Source organism: Dendrobates tinctorius, unplaced genomic scaffold (assembly GCF_039654945.1).
Source record: "Dendrobates tinctorius isolate UK_male_01 unplaced genomic scaffold, ASM3965494v1 ptg000179l, whole genome shotgun sequence".
In the NCBI taxonomy this organism is placed as follows: Eukaryota; Metazoa; Chordata; class Amphibia; order Anura; family Dendrobatidae; genus Dendrobates; species Dendrobates tinctorius.
Genome location: NW_027361846.1, coordinates 3,776,123 through 3,795,768, shown reverse-complemented (window position 1 = coordinate 3,795,768; position 19,646 = coordinate 3,776,123). Strand labels below are relative to the sequence as shown.

Sequence of the window (19,646 nt, the reverse complement as noted above, 5' to 3'; positions counted from 1 at the left end):
CCGTCCTCTGTGTGTGCTGGGTGTAACTCCCGTCCTCTGTGTGTCCTGGGTGTAACTCCCATCCTCTGTGTGTCCTGGGTGTAACTCCCTTCCTCTGTGTGTCCTGGGTGTAACCTGTCCTCTATGTGTCCTGGGTGTAACCTGTCCTCTATGTGTCCTGGGTGTAACTCCCGTCCTTTGTGTGTCCTGGGTGTAACCTGTCCTCTGTGTGTCCTGGGTGTAACTCCAGTCCTCTGTGTATCCCAGGTGTGACCCCCATCCTCTTTGTGTCTCGGGTGTAGCCCCCATCCTCTGTGTGTCCTGGGTGTGACCCACGTCGTCTGTGTGTCGTGGGTGTAACCTGTCCTCTGTGTGTCCTGGGTGTAACCTGTCCTCTGTGTGTCCTGGGTGTAACCTGTCCTCTGTGTGTCCTGGGTGTAACTCCCGTCCTCTGTGTGTCCTGGGTGTAACTCCCATCCTCTGTGTGTCCTGGGTGTAACTCCTGTCCTCTGTGTGTCCTGGGTGTAACCTGTCCTCTGTGTGTCCTGGGTGTAACTCCCATCCTCCTTGTGTCCAAGGTGTAGCACCCATTCTCTGTGTGCCCTGGGTCTAACTCTCATCCTCTCCCCACAGTTTACCCCGCAGTGGGAGGACACGTGGTGGCGCTGCCGTTTCTCAGCCCTGATGTCTCCATCAGACGTGTCTCGTCCTCCCTCCTCCTCCTACAGACATTTGGGGCTCACGTCATCTGGAACATGGAGTTTCCATCGGTTTACATTAATCTGCAGCCAACATTTTCCCATAAGGTGACGCTTGTAGGTTATAAGGAGGGTGTTGGCGAAGAAGGTGACAGCAGGGAGGGTGACAGCATCAAAGATGGCAGCAGAGAAGGTGACTACGGGGAGGGTGACAGCATCAGAGATAGCAGCGGAGAAGGTGACTGCGGGGAGGGTGACAACATCAGAGATGGCAGCAGAGCAGGTGACTGCGGGGAGGGTGACAACATCAAAGATGGCAGCAGAGAAGGTGACAGCAGGGAGGGTGACAGCATCAAAGATGGCAGCAGAGAAGGTGACTGCGGGGAGGTTGACTTGCATCAATGATGGCAGCAGAGAAGGTGACCGCGGGGAGGGTGACTGCATCAAAGATGGCAGCAGAGAATGTGACTGCGGGGAGGGTGACTTGCATCATAGATCGCAGCAGAGAAGGTGACCGCGGGGAGGGTGACAATATCAGAGATGGCTGCAGAGAAAGTGACTGCGGGGAGGGTGACTGCATCAAAGATGGCAGTGGAGGTGACTGCGGGGAGGGTGAAACATCAAAGATGGCATCAGAGAAGGTGACTGCAGGTAGAGTAACAACATCAGAGATATCAGCAGAGAAGGTGACTGCGGGGAGGGTGACAACATCAAAGATGGCAGCAGAGAAGGTGACTGCGGGGAGTGTTATGAATGGGTCACTGAGGAGAAAAACAACACACGCTAAGTCTCAGAAAACCAGAGAGGTTGGGAGCTATGCAGATTGCAGATCCCCTGATCTTAACACACAACTAGCAGCAGTCGTAGAGCGTGCCTACGATGGTCCTGGACGCCTCGTCACAACCGGAGAACTAAATAAGCCTAAAGTACGAAAAGGGAAAACTAACTCCCCCAGAGCAGACCCCAAAGGAAAGACAGCCCCCCACATGTATTGACGGTGAAGCAAGATGAAACACAAAGGCAGAAAAATAGGCTGAGCAAACGATGGGGCCAAACTCACTTGAAAGGACAGTAAAGGAAAGATACTGTCTGCAATCTGCCAAAAAACCCTACCCAAAATAATGTCCAACACTTCTGATAACAAAATCAACACTGAAGTCACTAGACTTCTCCCACTATATCAGCACTCTGAAATATTCTGAGACAGAGCAAAAAAGAGGCCAATCTAATAAAAGGCAAATTGGCAAATACAGATAAATAAGAGTGGAGATTCAGCACAGCCTAGCCGGGCTGGCTGACCACACAAAAACTGAGCTGACCAACAAGAGCAAGTGTGAACATTAGCAAAAAACAAACTTAACTTGAGAAGAATGGAGCAGAGCTGAAGTCCAGGACCTGAGAAGCAGACTGAATCACCAGCAACAGGATAGGGCGTCGGCTGTCTTATATCCAGTCTGATACTCCAGAGATCCAATCATTATCCTCCTCGTCAGGTGGCAGACCATTACCAATTAAACTAACCTCACCACCTCCTGTCACCACCAGAGGGAGAACGGAAGGAGAACTCCCAGCTGGTGGAGCAGAAAATGATCTCATAACAGGGGAGGGTGACAACATCAAAGATGGCAGCAGAGCAGGTGACTGCGGGGAGGGTGACAACATCAAAGATGGCAGCAGAGAAGGTGACTGTGGGGAGGGTGACAACATCAAAGATGGCAGCAGAGAAGGTGACTGCGGGGAGGATGACAGCATCAAAGATGTCAGCAGAGAAGTTGACTGCAGGGAGGGTGACAACATCAGAGATATCAGCAGAGAAGGTGACTGCGGGAGGGTGACAACATCAAAGATGGCAGCAGAGAAGGTGACTGCGGGGAGGGTGACAGCATCAAAGATGGCAGCAGAGCAGGTGACTGCGGGGAGGGTGACAGCATCAGAGATGGCAGCAGAGAAGGTGACTGCAGGGAGGGTGACAGCATCAGATATTGGCAGCAGAGCAGGTGACTGCGGGGAGGGTGACTACATCAGAGATGGCAACAGAGAAGGTGACAGCAGGGAGGGTGACAACATCAGAGAAGGTGACTGCGGGGAGGGTGACAGCATCAGAGATGGCAGTAGAGAAGGTGACTGCGGGGAGGGTGACAACATCAGAGATGGCAGCAGAGAAGGTGACTGTGGGGAGGGTGACAACATCAAAGACGGCAGCAGAGAAGGTGACTGCAGAGACTGTAGAGAAGGTGACTGCAGAGAAGGTGACTGTAGAGAATGTGACAGCAGCTGAGGCTGGAGGTGCCAGGATTTTTGGACTGGAGAATCCTTGTGCTCATGTTGTCTCCATTTTCCACCACTTGCAGATCAGTGATGTCTCCATCCTGGTGTCGCCATCATCCACCGCTTCTCTTCTTGCTCCTGTCCTGTCATTGCCTCCCCCACTCTGCTGTCTATAATGATCGCTCTCTCCCTATATAAAGGTTCGGGGTCTGTGTGGAACATACAACTGGAACCAGAACGATGATTTCACCACGCCCGAGGGAGACATTGAGAGCAGCCCCCCCGACTTTGCCAATAAATTCAAGGGTTCTGCAGACTGTCCGGACGTGGGGCCCCGGAGCTTTGACCCCTGCGGAACCTACACTCAGCGCAGGGAGTTTGCAGAGGCTGTGTGCGCCCTGATATCAGGACCCGTGTTTCAGGTACCGGCAGGGGCGTGCATAGAAATCATGGGACTCCATAGCTGAAGTCCTAATTGCTCCTCCCCCTCCCCGCAAAAATAATAATAATCGAGGGGGTCTTAGAGTGATTTTTCTCCTATTGTAGCCTCTTGGTGTTCCCACGTCGCAAGATACCCCTCTCATTACCCCCACCATGAAGTATGAGGCCAACAAAAGTGCCCCCTATACACAGTAAGATTGCCCACAGTGAATTCCTTCACAGCACCGTCAAGGCGCAAAGTATGATGAGCTTACAGCGCCCCTGAAAAGTATCATACCCCCACCGAGACCCTAACACAACCCTCCACACAATGCGATGGCCCCCACAGAGTCCTCAAAACAGTATAATGGCCCCCACGTAGCACTCCTTACAGTATAATGCCCCCCACATAACTCATCAAACAGTATAATTTCACCAACACAAACCTCCACACAGTATAATGCCCCCACATACTGTATTCCTTTAAACAGTCTTATGGCCCCCACATAGCCCTTCTTACAGTGTATTACCCCCCCCCTCAGCCCTAATGTGGAGACACAGGGTTAGTAGGTGCTCTCGTCCGCTGGTCTGGCTGTTTTTAGAAAGACTGCATGGACCCGGGCTCATCCCACTGAACATTTGCACTCCTTTCCTGTGGGCAGAACACTATTCAGACAACACAGGGCGGGAGGTAACACGGTATGGTAATAATTTTATTGGATCACAATGGTCAATAACATATAGAACAGTCCCAGCAAGTACATAAGATGGTGCAAATGAGAGTCTCACCCTTCCTCTGACTCATCGGGAAATAGATCATCTGTGACTTTTGGGGCTTCCAGGGCCGACTACCACTATCCAGTATCACCCACAGAGAGGGGGAGCAGCAAGTTTAGGAAGCTGACGGAGTTAATTGTAGGTATGTGGCCAGGTGACCTGATTGTCTCAACCTGGGTTCTCCAAACATTTCCGTGGGTTCAGTGATGGGCAGTGGATCAAATCTGTATTCCCCTGTTTGGAGCCATGGTGCCTGGCTGTTGTTCTCTAGAGTCTCTCTGTGGAAGGCGATAAATCCTTTTTATACCCACAGCGGTCCTTCAGGCCATTATCCATAGGTTTTGGGGAAGGTAGGAGGAGGTCATCTCTCATTGTTCTAGTGTTCCATTTGCATGCATATTTTGTCCTGTAATGCTTGCAGAACAACAAGCTGCATGGCCTGATAAAATGGGTAATCAACATATTAACAAACATCGATTGTTCAATTAACCTGCACCTTTGTCCTTTAAGGTTATTTCGATGAATAAATTGTCGGGCTGATACAATAAGTAACAGGCATTCAACAAATCAATAGACATCAATTTGACCTACAATAAGAGTCAAAGTTCAGTCTCATATGAACAATAGCTGATGTCCTTGGGTCTCCTGAATATTATGTGTGGCATAATTAAGAGTAAAGGCAATGTTGTCATACCTCCAAACAAGATAATTTCCCCAACACAACCTTCCACACAGTGTAATGGCCCCCACATAGCCCTGCAAAAATATAATGGCCCCCACATGCTGTATCCCTGCAAACAGAAAACACATACATATATATACCTCCTGTAAAGTCACTGCCAGCAACCAAATAACATAATAATAATAATAATAATAATAATAATAATAAATACCCTTCTGTATATTCATCATTTGGAAGATTTGGAAGACTGAGACTGCTGTATATACATCACATAGGAGACTCCAAGACTGCTGTATATACATCACATAGGAGATGCTGAGACTGCTGTATATACATCAGATAGGAGACAAGACAGGTGTATATCCATCGCATAGGTGATGCTGAGACTACTATATATGCATCACATAGGAAATGATGAAACTGCTGTTTATACAACACGTAGGAGACGCTGAGACTGCTTTATATACATCACAAGGGAGACTGTGAGATCACCAGGAATCTTCCCGGTTGGGCATATGGCCAGTGCAAACCTGACTCCTGCTCTCTCTGGAGAGTACTGACAGAAAGGAGACCATGGCCTCTGTCTTTAATTACACTGGTGAGGTAAACCGAAAGCTGAGCTATGTTTGCTATGGACCACTCCACAATACGCATGATCCTTACAAGCTGCACAGGGCAACAGGCAGACTGTCTGCCCCTGCACTGTCTGTGCTGCTCACATTACTAGTATTTGCACTTTTATTATATATCACTAAGGGTTATTTTCAACATTCTCATCACCTTGTTTTCCCTTACTCTGGGATGCCCTCAGTCTTGTCATCACGTTGTGGACTGGGGACCATTTCTTCAGCTTTGCCTCTATGATGTCTGTAGCTGTTCCTTCAGTGAGAACTGTCTATGTAGTCCTGTCTCTGCCTATGCCAGGCAGTGTGCCCAGGAGGGGGCGCCGGTATCCTGGAGGAATGAGACCCTGTGCCGTAAGTCTGGATTTTCACTCCTTTCTCTTTACAGTCCCTCTTTTTGTTGTAAGTAGCCCCCCCCTGTGCTGCTGGTGGCTCTCTATCTCTCTGATGCCAGTGGGTCCTCTTTCTCTCTGTGTTGCTGGTGGGCCCCTCTTTATGTTGTCAATGAGCCCCCTTTTCGTGTTTCCAGAGGACCCCCTCTGTTTGTTGTTGGTGGGTTCCTTCTTTGTATTGTCAGTGTGGCCCCCTTTTATTATTGTTGATGGAGCCGCCATTCTGCGTTGTCAGTAGGCCCCCCTCTGTGTTGTAGGTGGGCCTCCTCTCTGTGTTTGTCGGTCTGCCCCCATGTTGTCAGTAGGCCCCCCTTATGTTGTTGGAGGTCCCCCTGCTGTCGGTGGGCCCCCTCCCTGTGTTGCCGGTGGTCCATCTCTTTGTGTTGTGAGTGAGCCCTCTCTTTCTGTTGCCGGCGGATTCCCTTTCTGTGTTGTTGGTGGACTCCCTCTCTGTGTTGTTGTTGGGTCCCTTCCCCATGTTGTCAGCAGGCTGCTTCCCTGTGTTGATGGCGGCCCCCTTCCTTGTGTTGTCAGTGCGCTCCTTCCCTGTGTTTTTGGAGGCCCCCTCCCTGTGTTGCAGGTGATCCCTGTCCCTTACTGTGTTGCCGGTGGGCTCCCTCCCTCATTGTCTTATTCTTCTATTTTCTATGTCCACGTTTTTTGAGTTTCTCTATAAATGTTTCTGTTTCTTCTCCAGCTATTGAGTGCTCCGGAGGACAGGTCTACCAGGAATGTGCTCTTCCCTGTAAGAAGACCTGTGCTGACCTTCGTATGGAAGATGTGGGATCTTGCCAAGAGCTTGCTGGCTGTGTAGCCGGATGTAACTGTCCTGAGGGTCTGGTTTTGGACGACAATGGACAATGTGTCCAACCCTCAATGTGTCCGTGTCTTCATGGAGAACAAACCTATCAACCTGGAGGCACCATCAAGCAAAAGTGTAAAGACTGGTAAGACAGTGGTGAACGGGGGATATTGACATATAGATCTAATAAACCTGAGAAATTCAGAGTTATGCATCTGATCTCCGGAACAGCAAATATGGTGGAAGCAGGTGTGTGAAGTCAATCCTCTCTACAGACATCATGTGCAATTGACTTCAGCTATGAAGATGCATTATATTGATCCAGCTGATGAAATCTTCAAATGATGGAGGAGTGTTGGGAGTTGTCACAGTATGATGGAGGAGGTGTTGAAGATGAAATTACCGTATGATGAAAGACTTGATTGGAGATCTCTGATGAAATTGCCCTTTCATGAATGAGGTGGTTGGAGGTGTGTGAGGAAATCATCCTATAATGGAAGAGGTGGTGTAAGACGTCAGATGAAATTGCCCTATGATGAAGCAGATAGTAGAATATGACTGATGAAATCACCTTGAGATAGAAGACGTAGTGGGAGATGTCTGACGATATCATCCTATAATGGAGGAGGTGGTGGGAGACGTCTGATGAAATCACCCTATGACCTGTTTACTCTTCCTCACAGGATAGGTTGATTTCATTGAATGTCTCAGCCACATGACCTTGTTTCACCCAGAACTTCATATGACCTAAAAGGCAGAAATGCTAATATAAAATGGAAATTACCCACAATATCTTCGACTACAAGCTATTGTAAAGGTTGACATTCCTTATGTGTGATAAATTCAGCACTGTTGGTGCATAGGTGTTGAAAAATGGCGAGTTTATCATCAATTCTCTCCATCCATGATCTCATCCTGGCTTCTCATGTTTTTTGGTCTTCTCCTCTGTTGTCTTGTAATTTCTGGTCTTTTGATCTGTTATGTCATGATTTTTGGTCATCAACTTACTTATCTATTGTCATCAAAAAAGACTTACGGAAGCATGTAGCCATAAAATATTCCCATTTTATTCAATCTATACAAAAAACACATAGACATAAACAAATATGATAAAATGAGATGAGTATCCAATATAACACCCCAGAGTACGTATGCACCATAAGTGATACATTTATTGCTAACACCATGTACAACACCTGTAAACAGTTCTGTATCAAAATGATACGAAAAAATCTAAAGTAATAAAGCCAACACAACTAGAATAAATAGCCTAAATAATGTAAACAACAGGAGTGATTAGGCGAGCCTGACAAGTGGTGGCTCACGTAATAACACACTGCTGCCTATCAGTACCTATATTAGCCCAAAAAATGCAAATCAGTAAGATATATCCCCAATATGAGGCAAGGACAATTCCAGTAAAAATTATAACTGATGCAACTTGGTGGCACCAGTGTCCAGCCCAAATAATATACAAGGTGTTTCCACCATAGCAAAAAGGCCAGGGCTAACAGAGTAAATAGCGATATACAAGCACTAAAAAAGTACCGTGGGTGGGCTGTATAATAGCATAAGAGGCAAGTGCCTGGGAAAGTGCAATACATATGGAGCATACGACCTGTAGGTGTGAAGGTCCCACCTTGTACATTTCTTGCATTTAGCCGGTTTTACATGCTTTGTAGCTGCTTTATATCTTTCTAGAACAGGTGTGCTTTCCATCATGGAACTGTCCGTGTACCACTTAGGGACACATCCTGCTCAAATATGCACTGGTTTAATTTCAGCAATGCTCTAGGACACACCATCTCCTAGGTATTTTCCCACATCAGTGATAGACGGTACTTTTTTAGTGCTTGTATATCGCTATTTACTCTGTTAGCCCTGGCCTTTTTGCTATGGTGGAAACACCTTGTATATTATTTGGGCTGGACACTGGTGCCACCAAGTTGCATCAGTTATAATTTTTACTGGAATTGTCCTTGCCTCATATTGGGGATATATCTTACTGATTTGCATTTTTTGGGCTAATATAGGTACTGATAGGCAGCAGTGTGTTATTACGTGAGCCACCACTTGTCAGGCTCGCCTAATCACTCCTGTTGTTTACATTATTTAGGCTATTTATTCTAGTTGTGTTGGCTTTATTACTTTAGATTTTTTCGTATCATTTTGATACAGAACTGTTTACAGGTGTTGTACATGGTGTTAGCAATAAATGTATCACTTATGGTGCATACGTACTCTGGGGTGTTATATTGGATACTCATCTCATTTTATCATATTTGTTTATGTCTATGTGTTTTTTGTATAGATTGAATAAAATGGAAATATTTTATGGCTACATGCTTCCGTAAGTCTTTTTTGATGATAGTGCTGTTGGAAGAGCCACTTTTCTAGGCCTAATTGCGTTGTATATTACTCATCTATTGATTCTCAAGCTTCTTCTCATTGTATCAAATTTTCTCAGTTATTTCATGATATCCACAGTTCTTATTTTCTCTTGATTTATTATTCTCTTCTGTTATTTTATTATTTATGGTCTTCTCCTCTGTCATCCCTTGATTTCTGGCCTTATCTTCTGTCATCTCTTGATATCTGGTCTTCTCCTTTTGTCATCTATTGATGTCTGGTCTTCTCATCTCATGATTTCCCATTTTCTCTATCATCTCATGATTTTTGGCCTCATGATCTGTTATCTTATGATTTCTGAACTCCTTTATCATCTCATGGTGTCCGTACTTCTCTATCATCTTGTGGTTTCTTGTCTCTTCTATCATGTCATAATTTCCAGACTTCTCCTTTATCATCTCATGGTTTCCTATCTTCTTCTCTCAAATGTAATGAACTTTGTCTATCTGACCTTATCCACTCTCATCTCAAAATTTTCCAGTCTCCTCGAACATCTCATGGTTTCGGGTCTTCTTCTTTTTGATCTCAGAATTTCCAGTTTTATACTCTGTCATCTAATTATATTTCATCTTCTCATTCATCCTTCATCCTTTCATGGTTTCTGGTCCTCTATTGTGTTATCTTATGGTTTCTGATGTTCTCATTATTTTTGGTCTCCTCTATCATCTCATGGTACTGCAACGGAACTGCGACGGGTTTCTAGGGCCGCTGAGCGGAGATGGAAGAGAACCCATTCTACTGAGTACTTCAGCGCATACAAGCAGTCCCTTGCCAGCTTTAAGTCCATGCTCTCTGCCGCAAAACAAACTTACTTCGCATCTCTCATATCCTCCCTGTCTCATAACCCTAAACAGCTCTTCAACACTTTCAATTCTCTACTCCGTCCCACAGCACCTCCTCCCCCTCCTCTCATCTCTGCTGAAGACTTTGCCTTCTTCTTTAAGCAGAAGATCGACACGATCAGACAAAACTTTGGCCCGCAGCCCCCAATGCCCCTCTTAGCCGCTCAGCCCTGTTCTGCAAAAGCCAGCTTCTCCACCATGACAGAAGATCAGCTCTCCACCCTTCTGTCAATATCACACCTCACCACTTGTGCCCTCGACCCACTCCCGTCCCACCTCATTCCTAACTTGGCCACAGTCCTCATCCCATCTCTAACACACCTTTTCAACCTTTCACTTACAAATGGTGTCTTTCCCTCATGCTTCAAACATGCCTCAATCACACCCATCCTCAAAAAGCCCTCCCTTGACCCATCCTCTGTGTCTAACTATCGCCCAATATCTCTTCTCCCTTATGCCTCAAAACTACTGGACCAGCATGTATATCTTGAACTGTCCTCCCACCTCTCCTCCTGTTCCCTCTTTCAATGGTTACAATCTGGCTTCCGACCGCATCACTCAACTGAAACTGCCCTAACTAAAGTCACTAACGACTTACTAACCGCCAAGAGCAAGCGACACTACTCTGTCCTCCTCCTGGACCTGTCCTCTGCCTTCGACACCGTAGACCATTCCCTCCTGCTACAGATTCTCTCATCTCTTGGCATCACAGACTTGGCCCTATCCTGGATCTCATCATACCTAACGGACCGAACACTCACTGTCTCCCTCTCACACACCACCTCCTCACCTCGCCCCCTGTCTGTCGGGTGTTCCCCAAGGCTCTGTCCTAGGACCCCTACTATTCTCCATCTATACCTTTGGCTTGGGACAGCTCATAGAATCCCACGGTTTGCAGTATCACCTCTACGCCGATGACACGCAGATCTACCTATCTGGACCCGACCTCGCCTCCTTACTAACTGAAATCCCACATTGTTTGTCTGCTATCTCAGCCTTCTTCTCTACTCGCTTTCTCAAACTGAACATGGAAAAAACAGAATTTATCATCTTTCCCCCATCTCACTCTACCCCTCCACCAGACCTATCCATCAATGTCAACGGCTGCTCTCTTTCCCCAGTCCCGCACGCTCGGTGCCTTGGGGTGATCCTCGACTCTGCGCTCTCTTTCAAACCACATATCCAAGCCTTCGCCTCCTCCTGCCGCCTCAAACTCAAAAATATTTCCCGGATGCGCTCATTCCTCAACCACGAAACGACAAAAACACTAGTGCACGCTCTTATCATCTCCTGCCTCGACTACTGCAACCTCCTACTCTCTGGCCTCCCCTCTAGCACTCTGGCACCGCTCCTGTTATGATTGAGTCACCGTAGGAGGCAAAAACAGAAATACAAGCTAAGTCCAGAAAACCAGAGAAGTTGGCAACTATCAGATTGCAGACCCCTGAACCTATCAACACAACTAGCAGTAGCCGTGGGGGGTTCCTACGATGCCCTAGACCCTTCGATCACAGCCGGAGAATTAAATAGGCCTAAAGAAAGAAAGGGGAAATCTAAACTGCCCCAGAGCAGACCCCAAAGCAAAAGGCAGCCTCCAACATATAATGATGGTGAAGCAAGATGAAAACACTAACACAGACAGAAAGATAGACTGAGCAAAGCCGGGGCCCAAAACTACCTAGATAGGAAAGGACAGGAAGGCTGCTGTCTGCAATCTGCAAAAACCCTATCAAAGACATAAGCCAACAAGCTGATATGAAAAAAACCCTGAAGCAGCTAGGCTTCAAAAACTAAATCAGCACTCAGGTATTTTCAGAAGACAGAGCTAAAGGAATTCAGCACACCCCAGCAGGGAATGGCAGAAATCCAGAAAAACAAAGCAAAACAAAGTCAAAGCACAAATGCAAAAAGCCGAGCAGCAAACTTAGCTTTAGAGGAGCAGGAATTCAGACTGGTCTCCAAGGATCCCACAGAGAAATCACCCGCAGGGCAGAAGGGCATCGGCAGCCTTATATCCAGTCAGTAACTCCACTCAGCCAGTCATCATCATCAGCCTCAAGTGTTTGATAATCAGGCTCACTACCTTTCTTTACCAGAAGAGGGAGTTCCTCGGGCCTCAGTAGTGAAGGGGAAAATGAACTCACAACAGTACCTCCCCCTTGAGGAGGGGTCACTGAACCCTCAACCACGCCACCAGGGCGATCAGGGTGAGCCCGATGAAAGGCACGCACCAATCTTTTGGCATGAATATTAGAGGCAGAGACCCAGGAATTATCCTCCTGACCATAACCCTTCCACTTAACCAAATACTGGAGTCTCCGTCTAGCCAGACGGGAATCCAGTACTTTCTCTACCTCATATTCCATGTTACCTTCAACCAATACAGGGTCTGGAGGTGCCACCCCCGGAACAACAGGTTCAACAAACCTCTTCAACAAAGATTTATGGAACACATTATGGATTTTAAATGTGACAGGAAGAGCCAAACGAAAAGAGACCGGATTAATAATCTCCACAATCTTGTAAGGTCCAATAAATCTAGGCTTAAACTTAGGAGAAGCCACCTTCATAGCAATATTTTTTGATGATAACCACACCATATCACCAACCTTAAACTGGGGACCAATGGTCCTATGTCGGTTGGAAAACCGCTGGGCCTTTTCCTGGGAGAGAGATAACTTATCCACCACTTGGTCCCAGATCTGGTGCATTCTCTCCACCACAGTGTCAACACCTGGGCAGGCAGAGGGCTCCACCTGCCCTGAAGAAAATCGAGGATGAAACCCAAAGTTACAAAAAAAGGTGACATCAAAGTGGCAAAACTAGCTCTATTATTTAAAGCAAATTCGGCCAAGGGCAAAAATGAAACCCAATCATCCTGATCAGCAGAAATAAAACATCTCAAATATGACTCCAAGGTCTGGTTTGTTCTCTCTGTATGCCCATTGGTCTGAGGGTGAAAAGCAGAGGAGAAGGACAACTGAATTCCCAGCCTGGAACAGAAAGTTCTCCAAAATCTAGACACAAACTGGACTCCCCTGTCAGATACAATGTTCTCAGGAATCCCGTGCAAACGAACCACCTGTTGTAAAAACAGGGGCACCAACTCAGAGGAAGACGGCAACTTAGGGAGTGGTACAAGATGAACCATCTTAGAGAACCTATCACAAATCACCCAAATAACAGTCATCCTTTGAGAGACAGGCATATCAGAGATGAAATCCATTGAAATATGCGTCCATGGCCTCTTGGGGACAGGCAAAGGCATCAACAACCCACTAGAGCGAGAACACGATTTAGACCGGGAGCACGTCCCACAGGACTGCACAAAATTCCTGACATCACGAGACAAGGCGGGCCACCAAAAAAAACGACTCACCAGATCTCTAGTACCAAAAATACCTGGATGACCAGCCAAAGCAGAGCAATGAACTTCAGACATCACTCTCTTCTTCCACTGGTCAGGAACATACAACTTTCCACTGGGACAACGCTCAGGTTTGTCCTCCTGGAACTCTTCCAGAGCATGTCTCCAATCGAGCGAGATGGCAGAAAGAACTACCCCTTCGCCTAAGATGGTAGCAGGCTTGGTCACCACAGGAGAATCAGCAAAGAAGCTCCTAGAGAGGGCGTCTGCCTTGACATTCTTCGTTCCAAGAAGAAAAGAAACCACAAAATCAAAACGTGTAAAAAACAAGGCCCACCTAGCCTGTCTAGGGTTCAAGCGCTTAGCCGACTCTAGGTAAATCAAATTCTTGTGGTCAGTGAGGACCACGACTTTATGCTTGGCTCCCTCCAACCAATGTCTCCACTCCTCAAATGCCCATTTCATGGCCAACAGTTCCCTATTCCCCACATCATAGTTACGTTCAGATGGAGAGAACTTTCGGGAAAAGAAAGCACAGGGATTCATTTTAGATGTTACAGGATCCTTTTGGGACAAAACAGCTCCTGCACCAATCTCTGAAGCATCCACCTCTACCTGGAATGGAAGTGAGACATCAGGTTGCCGCAAAACCGGGGCGGAGGTGAATCTTCGCTTCAGCTCCTGAAAGGAAGAAACAGCCTCCGGAGACCAATTTAACACATCAGCACCCTTCTTAGTCAAATCAGTCAATGGCTTGGCAATACTAGAAAATTTTGCTATAAATTTCCGATAAAAATTAGCAAAACCCAAAAAACTTCTGGAGGGCCTTCAAAGAAGTGGGCTGAACCCAATCGTAAATGGCCTGTACCTTGGCCGGGTCCATTTCAATAGTTGACGGGGACAAAATAAATCCCAAAAAAGAAATCCTCTGTACTCCAAAAAGGCATTTAGATCCTTTGACATACAGGGAATTCTCCCTGAAGATCCGGAACACAGTCCGAATATGTTCCACATGAGAATCCCAATCCTTGGAGAAGATCAAAATATCATCCAGATAGATAATCAAAAATTTATCGACAAAATCTCGGAAAATATCGTTCATGAAGCACTGGAAGACAGAAGGGGCATTAGTGAGCCCAAAAGGCATCACCAGGTACTCAAAATGTCCCTCCGGAGTATTAAACGCCGTCTTCCATTCATCCCCATGCTTAATGCGAATAAGATTATATGCCCCCCTGAGGTCAAGCTTGGTAAACCAGCAAGCACCTTTAACTCTGGAGAATAGATCAGAAATCAGGGGTAACGGATACTGATATTTAACAGTAATTTTGTTGAGGGCACGATAATCAATACAAGGTCTTAATGATCCATCCTTTTTGGCTACAAAAAAAAAACCGGCACCTAAGGGTGACGAGGATGGTCTAATATGACCCTTCTCCAACGCCTCCTTAATATAGGATCGCATAGCCTCGTGCTCGGGTACAGATAAATTGAAGAGCCGACCCTTGGGAAATTTCCACCCCGGGCTCAGTTCAATTGCACAGTCATAACTCCTATGAGGAGGCAGAGACGCAGACTCATTCTCACTAAATACATCATAAAAGTCCGCCAAATAATCAGGAACATCATGCGACTGAGGAGAGGTGGAAAACACCGGAGCCTCACTAAAGGCACACCGACAACCCCAACTCACCACACAGATTTCCAATCCAAAACTGGATTATGAATCTGTAACCAGGGAAACCCCAGAACAATAGTATCATGCAGATTATGCAACACCAAAAATCTGCAATTTTCTTTATGGTCTGGGGCGACCCGCATTACCACCTGGGTCCAAAACTGAGGTTTATTTTTAGCCAAAGGAGTAGCATCAATCCCCCTCAAAGGGATAGGCGTCTGCAGAGGTGTCATCGGAAATCCACAACGTTTAGCAAAATCCAAGTCCATTAGGTTTAGGGCTGCTCCCGAATCCACAAAAGCCTTGGCGGAAAATGTGGACAGGGAGCAGATCAGAGTAATAGCCAGAAGAAACTTAGGTTGAACACCCCCAACAGAAAACGTGTGTGCAAAGCGTTTCTCTCGTTTAGGACAGACAGAAATAATATGAGAGGCATCTCCACAGAAAAAACACAACTTATTACGCCTTCTGAACTCCTGACGCTGCTCTCTGGAAAAAACTCTATCACATTGCATAGGTTCAGATATTTGTTCAACAGGTGGCAACACCTCTCGTGCAGCTTTGCGTTCGCGCAAACACCGATCAACCTGAATGGCTAATAACATAGAATCGTCAAGACCAGAGGGAACAGGAAATCCCACCATAGTATCTTTTACAGCTTCTGACAACCCCTTCCGAAAGAGAGCAGCCAAGGCACTATCATTCCAGGTAGTAAGTACTGCCCAATTTCGGAATTTTTGACAGTACAATTCTGCAGAATCACGACCCTGGTTCAATGCCAGCAGGGTCTTTTCAGCCTGATCAATGGCATTAGGTTCGTCATACAACAACCCCAAGGCCTGAAAAAATGCGTTCACATTAGTCAGAATAGGATCATCCGGTTTCAAAGAAAACGCCCAATCCTGGGGATCGCCACGCAGCAAAGAGATGACAATTTTAACCTGCTGCGCGGAGCTCCCTGACGAGTTAGGCTTCAAGGCAAAAAATAATTTACAATTATTTTTGAAATTCAAAAATTTAGACCGATCCCCAAAAAATACATCAGGTGTAGGAATCTTTGGTTCAGCAGCATGTGAATGAGCAAGGTAGGCGGAAATTCCCCGCACTTCCGCAGCGAGCTGCTCCACACGATCAGACAATTGCTTTATCTCCATTGAGAGAAAAAAAAAAAAATTCCCCCTACGGCCTCAGAAATATAGAGGAAAAATATATACACACTTTTTTTTTTTTTAACAATTCTTTCCTGCTATTGAGTACCCTAGGATCTGCGGTATGGCGGGTGATTCTGTTATGATTGAGTCACCGTAGGAGGCAAAAACAGAAATACAAGCTAAGTCCAGAAAACCAGAGAAGTTGGCAACTATCAGATTGCAGACCCCTGAACCTATCAACACAACTAGCAGTAGCCGTGGGGGTTCCTACGATGCCCTAGACCCCTCGATCACAGCCGGAGAATTAAATAGGCCTAAAGAAAAAAAGGGGAAATTTAAACTGCCCCAGAGCAGACCCCAAAGCAAAAGGCAGCCCCCAACATATAATGACGGTGAAGCAAGATGAAAACACTAACACAGACAGAAAGATAGACTGAGCAAAGCTGGGGCCCAAAACTACCTAGATAGGAAAGGACAGGAAGGCTGCTGTCTGCAATCTGCAAAAACCCTATCAAAGACATAAGCCAACAAGCTGATATGAAAAAGACCCTGAAGCAGCTAGGCTTCAAAAACTAAATCAGCACTCAGGTATTTTCAGAAGACAGAGCTAAAGGAATTCAGCACACCCCAGCAGGGAATGGCAGAAATCCAGAAAAACAAAGCAAAACAAAGTCAAAGCACAAATGCAAAAAGCCGAGCAGCAAACTTAGCTTTAGAGGAGCAGGAATTCAGACTGGTCTCCAAGGATCCCACAGAGAAATCACCCGCAGGGCAGAAGGGCGTCGGCAGCCTTATATCCAGTCAGTAACTCCACTCAGCCAGTCATCATCATCAGCCTCAAGTGTTTGATAATCAGGCTCACTACCTTTCTTTACCAGAAGAGGGAGTTCCTCGGGCCTCAGTAGTGAAGGGGAAAATGAACTCACAACACGCTCCAGTCCATCGTACACTCTGCTGCCCGACTAATCAACCTGTCTCCCCGCTACTCCCCAGCCTCCCCCCTATGCCAGGCCCTTAACTGGCTTCCTATCACCCAGAGGATCCAATTCAAAACCCTAACCATGACATACAAAGCCATCCACAACCTGTCTCCTGCATACATCTGTGACATGGTCTCTAGGTACCTACCCACACGCAACCTTCGATCATCTCAAGATCTTCTCTATTCCCCCTTATCTCTTCTTCCCACAACCGCATACAAGACTTCTCCCGTGCTTCCCCCATACTCTGGAACTCTCTGCCGCAACACATCAGACTCTCACCATCAACGGAAACCTTCAAGAAGAACCTGAAGACCCAACAGTTCCGACAAGCCTACAGCCTGCAATGATCCTCAGTCTACTGAACCACCGCACGACCTGCTCTACCCTCCCCTACTGTATCCTCACCCATCCCTGTAGACTGTGAGCCCTCGCGGGCAGGGTCCCCTCTCCTTATGTACTTGTGCGTCCCTTGTCTTACACTTGTTTATTATTCTTGTATATATTACACTTGTCTATAATTCCCCTTTTGACATGTAAAGCGCCATGGAATAAATGGCGCTATATAAATGCATAATAATAATGGTTTCAAGACTTTTCCTATGCTATCTCATGATTTCTGGTCTTCTCCCCTGTTTCATGATTTCTTGTCTTCTGTGCCAACTTATGATTTTGAGTTTTCTCATCTCTCATCTCATGACTTCTGGCCTTTTCCCGTTATCTCATGATTTCTGGTCTTCTCTGTTATATGATGGTTTCTGGTCTTCTCCTCTGTCATTTCATTACTTCTGGCATTCTCCCATTATTTCCTATCTGAGGCCCTTTCCTTGGTTATAATTTCTTATTTTCACAATTTTTTCCTCCTTTTTTTCAGTGTCTGTGTGAATGGTATATGGAACTGTACTGAGAACATATGTCCAGAGGTGGCTTTCTGCCCCGGTGACTTAGTCTATAAATTTGGGGCATGTCTGCTCACCTGTGAAAACCAGGAGCTGAACAAGACCTGCTCTGACAGTGAGGATGGTTGTGTGTGTCCAGACGGAACTTTGTTCATGGTATGTATCATCTCACCAACATCACCCAGTTATCTGATCAGCTATGATGTGACTTGTTCATTCCTGGGGTAAATAATTCTATTACAGTTCTCAATGTAAAGTTGACTATTGCTGGTGTATATTGTTCCGCGGTGTTGTAACACTAGATAAGAGTGACAGAATCATTGTTACTCATTTGATTTATCTTTTTAAAATTAACGTATTGTCACAGATGGACAGATGTCTTCCACCTGAAGAGTGTCCCTGCCACCATCATGGCAAACTCTACCACACAAATGAAACCATCAACAAAAACTGTAATACCTGGTGAGAAAATCTTCGTTCCTGTAGTATTAGTGGGTGAAGGCTAAAGCAGGGATGACTCATTGGAGGATCCTCCAGTGAACTGATGCTGTTCTCTGAACGATGGATGATGATGGACAGTCGACATGTTCACTGTAGTGATTGATGTGGAGGATGATGGAGTTGATCTCTGTAATGATGGATGTAGATGATGGATGATGATGGATGTGGAATCTCTAACTAATGCTTTCGGACACCATTGATTTCTGCAGTGGTTGAAGCTCTTGATGTTTTCTCATTCCTGTGGTGATCCCCATTCCTTGAATCATTGATTTTCCTCCTCATCAGTGTGTGTAAGAATCGGCGCTGGGAATGCACCAATCACCAATGTGCTGGAATTTGCACCGCCAGCGGGGACCCCCACTACATCACCTTTGATGGTCGCTCCTTCACCTTTCTGGGAGATTGTCAGTATGTTCTGACCAGAGAGAATGAAGGACTCTTTACAGTCACCACAGAGAATGTACCATGCGGCAGCAGTGGCATCACCTGCACCAAGTCTGTGGTCGTGATGATCGGAAACACATTAGTACATCTGCTGAGAGGTAAATGCTAAAAATAGGGTTGTAGCAGTGCTCAATATGATGGTGGTTATACTGGTTGTATTACTAGTGTCTTCTTACTGCTCAATTGCTGCTCTGTGCTTCCTGCTGCTCCATAGCTGCACTGTGCTTCCTGCTGCTCCATAGCTGCACTGTGCTACCTGCTGCTCCATAGCTGCACTGTGCTTCCTGCTGCTCCATAGCTGCACTGTGCTACCTGCTGCTCCATAGCTGCACTGTGCTTCCTGCTGCTCCATTGCTGCTCTGTGCTTCCTTCTGCTCCATAGCTGCTCTGTGCTACCTGCTGCTCCGTAGCTGCTCTGTGCTTCCTGCTGCTCCATAGCTGCATTGTGCTACCTGCTCCTCCATAGCTGCACTGTGCTACCTGCTGCTCTGTGCTTCCTGCTGCTCCATAGCTGCACTGTGCTACCTTCTGCTCTGTGCTTCCTGCTGCTCCATAGCTGCACTGTGCTACCTGCTGCTCTGTGCTTCCTGCTGCTCCATAGCTGCACTGTGCTACCTGCTGCTCTGTGCTTCCTGCTGCTCCGTAGCTGCGCTGTGCTACCTGCTGCTCCATAGTTGCACTGTGCTACCTGCTCCTCCATAGCTGCACTGTGCTACCTGCTGCTCTGTGCTTCC

At 46.5% G+C, this 19,646-nt stretch overlaps 1 protein-coding gene across 1 annotated transcript in view; it reads left to right on the top strand.

The window, feature by feature from the left end:
• Positions 1 to 19,646, top strand: part of LOC141054879 (SCO-spondin-like) — a 463,576-nt gene that overhangs the window by 61,818 nt on the left and 382,112 nt on the right. The window contains exons 16-22 of the mRNA XM_073551763.1: positions 613 to 785; positions 3,146 to 3,367; positions 5,636 to 5,801; positions 6,537 to 6,786; positions 17,943 to 18,123; positions 18,335 to 18,429; positions 18,754 to 19,010. Of these exons, the coding sequence (XP_073407864.1) occupies positions 613 to 785; positions 3,146 to 3,367; positions 5,636 to 5,801; positions 6,537 to 6,786; positions 17,943 to 18,123; positions 18,335 to 18,429; positions 18,754 to 19,010 (1,344 nt within the window). The remainder of the gene's footprint in view (positions 1 to 612; positions 786 to 3,145; positions 3,368 to 5,635; positions 5,802 to 6,536; positions 6,787 to 17,942; positions 18,124 to 18,334; positions 18,430 to 18,753; positions 19,011 to 19,646) is intronic.